This window comes from Mauremys reevesii, linkage group 1 (assembly GCF_016161935.1).
Source record: "Mauremys reevesii isolate NIE-2019 linkage group 1, ASM1616193v1, whole genome shotgun sequence".
Taxonomy (NCBI): domain Eukaryota; kingdom Metazoa; phylum Chordata; order Testudines; family Geoemydidae; genus Mauremys; species Mauremys reevesii.
In genome coordinates, this window is record NC_052623.1 from 1,912,503 (window position 1) to 1,917,681 (window position 5,179).

Below are 5,179 nucleotides of genomic sequence, written 5' to 3' on the forward strand. Positions count from 1 at the left end.
AAAGAGTTCCACAGGTTGGGTGTGAAGAAATACTTCCTTTTGGTTGTTTGAAATCAGCTGCTTATTAATTCATTGGGTGGCCAGTGTTCCCGCTAATTTTTTACATCCACATGTGGAATTAATTTTGGTACGTGGACCAATACGGAGGTGATGTGTGGCACGGGTAGGGCAAAGCGGTTTGGAGTGTGGGAGGGGTCTCAGGACTGGGGAAGAGGGTTGGGGTGTGGGGGTACAAGGCCTTTGGCTGGGGGTGCTGGCTCTGGGGTGGGACCAGGGATGAGGGGTTCAGGGAGCAGGAAGGGGCTCAGGGATGGGGCAAAGAATTAGCATGCAGGGGGATGAAGTCTCTGGGATAGGGCCAAGGTTAACAGGCTTAGGGTGCAGGTCCCTTTCCTTACAGCCAAACTACTTTAATATAAACCTATTATAACCTATTGTAATAAAGCAAAGAATCAAAACCAAAAGGCAATAAGAAATCCATAAGAAAAGATATAGAAGCAAGCAAGCAGGTGAGCCCTATAGGCTACACTTGGGCTGTGGCAGAGAGAGAAGACGCACCCCAGCTCTCTCTCGGTGCAGCAGCTTGGGGCCAGGGAGAGGTGCTGGGCTGGGGGAGGGGTGCTTTCCCCATCCTGCACGGCCTACAGCTTAGAAGAACTTAGTGGGTGCTCCCTAGTTTTTGTCTTATGAGAAGTAGTGAATAACTTTTCCTTATTCAACTTTTCCACACCAGTCGTGATTTTATAGAACCTCCGTCATATCCCCCCTTAGTCGTTTCTTTTCCAAGCTGAAAAGTCCCATTCTTATTAATCTCTCCATATCCCTAATCATTTCTCTTGTCCTTCTCTGTGTCTCCCTTAATGGTGCCCATGTCCAGCCGGGCTCCCTCTGCCTGGGGCTGGGCTGGGAGCTCCTACAGCCTGATAAGGAGCCTGCCTGCAGGTAGGAGGCAGCTCCGGGGTAGCACGGGCTGCCATGGGTTAATGACCCAAGGTTTCCCTCCACCCTGCAGTAACTAGACTCTGCCGTATCCCCTTTTCCAGTTGAAAACCGGGTACCTGGCAACTTTAAATGGCACCTGAACACAAAAGAGTGTGGGAGCCCCAGGCTGGGGGTGGGGAAAGGAGGAGTCATGTGGTGAGGTCATGTGTGCTCCCCTTTAGCTTGTGCCCACCCAGTAATGTATGAGTTCAGGTGACACTCGCTCAACAAGTATCAGAGTAGCCACGTTAGTCTGGATCTGTAAAAAGCAACAAAGAGTCCTGTGGCATGTTATAGTGCATGGAACAACCTCGATGCAACTCTGCCCACATATCTACACCAGCGACACCATCACAGGACCTAACCGGATCAGCCACACCATCACCGGTTCATTCACCTGCATGTCCATCAATGTAATATATGCCATCATATGCCAGCAATGCCCTTCTGCTATGTACATCGGCCAGACTGGACAGTCCCTACAGAAAAGGACAAATGGACACAAGTCAGATATTGGGAATGGCAATATACAAAAACCTGTAGAACACTTCAACCTCCCTCTACACACAATAGCAGATCTTAAGGTGGCCATCCTCCAACAAAAAAACTTCAGGACCAGACTTCAGAGAGAAGCTGCTGAGCTTCAGTTCATCTGCAAATTTGACACCATCAGCTCAGGATTAAACAAAGACTGTGAATGGCTTGCCAACTACAAAACCAGTTTCTCCTCCCTTGGTTTTCACACCTCAGCTGCTAGAACAGGGCCTCATCCTCCCTGATTGAACTAACCTTGTTATCTCCAGACTGATTCTGGCCTGCATATGTATACCTGCCTCTGGAAATTTCCATTACATGCGTCTGACGAAGTGGGTATTCACCCCCGAAAGCTCATGCTCTAATACACCTGTTAGTCTATAAGGTGCCACAGGACTCTTTGTCACTGAACAAGGAAAGTGAGAGAGCGCCAATTTCAGCATGTGTGATGGGTAGAGGGGAAATCACTTGTTCATTGTCTTTTGCTAAGTACCTCAGCTTACTTTTCTCCTCTGTATTTCATGTCATATATCAATGGAAATATTATGATTTACTGAATATCATTACCCTATTTTTATGCATGTATCATTTTTGTACCTAAAGTTATGAACATTGACTATGCACCAGTATTTCAAATGTGTTTGCTCCTGTGGTAGTTCCCACAAGGTAGTTTACATCCAGTCTAGACAGCATATTGTGAAAGGATTATTCAAGTTGGTGGCCCCTCAATGAACACAATGGATCATGGAAGAAACGTATCTCCATCTGATGGACTTAACTGTGGACATTCTAGCCAGAATATGGATAACGGTATCTGGTAAGACACATCAAAGCATGAACATAATAACAGCCATACTGGGTCAGACCAAAGGTCCATTTAGCCCAGTATCTGTCTACCGACAGTGGCCAATGCCAGGTGCCCCAGAGGGAGTGAACCTAACAGGTAATGATCAAGTGATCTCTCTCCTGCCATCCATCTCCATCCAATGACGAACAGAGGCTAGGGACACCATTCTTACCCATCCTGGCTAATAGCCATTTATGGACTTAGCCACCATGAATTTATCCAGTCCTCTTTTAAACATTGTTATAGTCCTAGCCATCACAACCTCCTCCGGCAAGGAGTTCCACAGGTTGACTGTGCGCTGTGTGAAGAAGAACTTCCTCATATTTGTTTTAAACCTGCTGCCCGCTGCATGAAAGGACGTGTGACCAGTCCAGTAAAACTGGACTAACTCTTGTGCCTGAACTTTCCCACTAACGGTACTGGGGGCTTTTGCTTGTAACAAATTAATTTCCATCCACAGGGCAACACTATGAAAGACTCTGACTGGGCAGGTGGTCCCAGGCTGGAAAGGAGAAATCCCAGCCTGTGTATGGGGGATTGGAAAACTGTTTGTACCATGAGGGTGAGACATGGCTTGACTCAAATCCTGTCTAGTTTACAGAACTCAGATTGCAATTTTGTTTTATTTCTTGAGGAATCTGCATTGATCTGTACACTTATTACTTATAGCCACTTAAAATCTACCTTTCCGTAAAGAAAAATCTGCTCATGAAAAGGGGCTGGTGCATAGAGGGATGGGCAGGCTGGCTAATAAACAATAGTATATATATTGTATATATATATATATATATAAATTTTAAACCTAATCAGTGTCTCTTATGTGACTGGCCACAAGATGTGAGAACATGTTAGTATTAGAGTGGAGTGGGTCTAGTATTTATTTAATTTTCTTTCTTTTATATTAGAATTAGATACAGTGCTCCTGCCACAAATTTTCCTAAGTTATCTGCCAAAAAATAGAGTTTTCAAGACCATAAGTAGCCCCAGGAATCACCGTTACGGTGGTCACCCTGACTGAAATCTGAAACAACTCCCTTGCAGCTGCGGGTGGGTAAGGGAGGTTTAAATGATCCAGGGTGTGACAAGGGTAGGGAGTAGAGGAGCAAAATATGATGGAAAGAGGAGGCACAGGGACAGAGCCTTGGCAGAAGAGGTGGGGTATGGCATGGGGAATTCAGGGTCCATTGCCAGCAATAAGAAAGGTGGCAACCCAGTGAGTTCTACATAGACCATCTCCCCAGGTTCTAACGCTGACACTGCACAGTAAGATCAGGAAAAGATTTAATGTCTCTTTGACTGTCCAGTCAGTGATTCAGGGAAGAGAGTGCAGCACCATGCACCAGCCAGCTCTGCACGGAGCTCAGTATGAGAGCCAGAGCACCAGAAGAGAACTTTAGATCCCTTTACAAGTGAAGAACCGAGCAGGCTGTTTCTGATCTGTTTGGTCCTCACCCCATAGATGATGGGGTTCAGCATGGGGGGTACCAGGAGGTACACGTTAGCAATGAGAACATGGACGTGCTGGGGGACATTCTGGCCAAACCGGTGTGTGAGGATGGAGAACAAAGATGGGATGCAAAATATTAAGAAGACAAAGAGGTGGGAGCCACAGGTCCTAAAAGCCTTGAGCTGGATGTCCTTTGTGGGAAGACTGAAGATGGCCCTGAGGATCTGGATATAGGACACGGAGATAAAAGAAACATCCACACCGGTCACCAAGAATGCCACAGAGAGGGCGTAGTAACTACTGACACGTATGTCAGTGCATGCAACCTTCAACACAGCTATGCCCTCACAGTACGTGTGGGGGATGATGTTGGTTCTGCAATATGGCCACTGCTTTGCCAGGATAGGATTGGGCATTATGAGCATACCACTGCGCAGTACCACGGCCAGGCCGATCTTGGCCACCACAGAGTTTGTCAGGATGGTGGAATATCTCAGGGGATGGCAGATGGCCACGTAGCGATCAAAAGCCATGGCCACGAGGATTCCAGACGCCATCACTGAGAAGCACTGAACGAAGTACATCTGGGTGAGGCAGGCACTGAAATCGATCTCCCTGGAATTGAACCAGAAGATGTTCAGCGTTTTGGGAATGGTAGATGTAGATAGTAAAAGATCGGTGACAGCCAGCATACAGAGGAAATAGTACATGGGCTCATGGAGGCTCGGCTCCCTCTTCACAATGAACAGGATGGTGAAGTTCCCCATGACAGCTATGGCATAAATGGTGCAGAAAGGGATGGAGATCCAGACATAGGCTGTCTTCAGGCCAGGAATGCCCAGCAGGATGAAGGTGGAGGGGTTGGTGAAGTCAGTCATGTTGGAATCTGACATGGAGTAGAGGAGAAGGTGTCCAACTCTGAGGCAGAACAGTGTCTAGTGCGTGTACCGTATGTTCCTCTGACTTCCTGTATGTGCCCAGGCTCTAGGGTGATGGTCGCAGTACAAATACCTAGACAGAGAGACAATGTTAACATGAGACACTGCATGCACTATGGGAGGCTGTAGTCATGGGTGAAGCAGATTGATTGCTTTTCACACACTGAAAAATGATATTTTCATTACTTAGAGAAATGAATTATGAAGAACTGACCCAGATAATGCCCATTCCTACACATCATGTTGTGGGAAACCTTAATAGGCACCAGCAGGAAACACCAGCCCAGCTAGATAGCCACTGTAGTGGGCCGTTCCCCATATACCCGTTCCTCAAAATGTGAGAGTGCAGAAAACACCAAACCTTTTCCAAAATGTATAACAGGGAAAACATCCCAATTAGAACACACCACAGGGAAAATCTCTTGGTTTCAT

At 46.7% G+C, this 5,179-nt stretch overlaps 1 protein-coding gene across 1 annotated transcript; it reads right to left on the bottom strand.

Moving 5' to 3' along the window:
• Nucleotides 1-3,299: 3,299 nt before the first annotated feature.
• On the bottom strand, nucleotides 3,300-4,702 carry LOC120373041 (olfactory receptor 52B2-like). Its single transcript, XM_039490869.1, has 2 exons — nucleotides 3,770-4,702; nucleotides 3,300-3,308 (listed from the first exon to the last, which is right to left on the bottom strand). Exons 1-2 carry the CDS (start codon nucleotides 4,700-4,702, stop codon nucleotides 3,300-3,302), a joined length of 942 nt encoding a protein of 313 aa, XP_039346803.1.
• Nucleotides 4,703-5,179: the final 477 nt, after the last annotated feature.

Coding starts and splice junctions, on each gene's coding strand:
- LOC120373041 (XM_039490869.1), bottom strand. CDS start 4,702: ATGTCAGATTCCAACATGACTGACTTCACCAACCCCTCCACCTTCATC.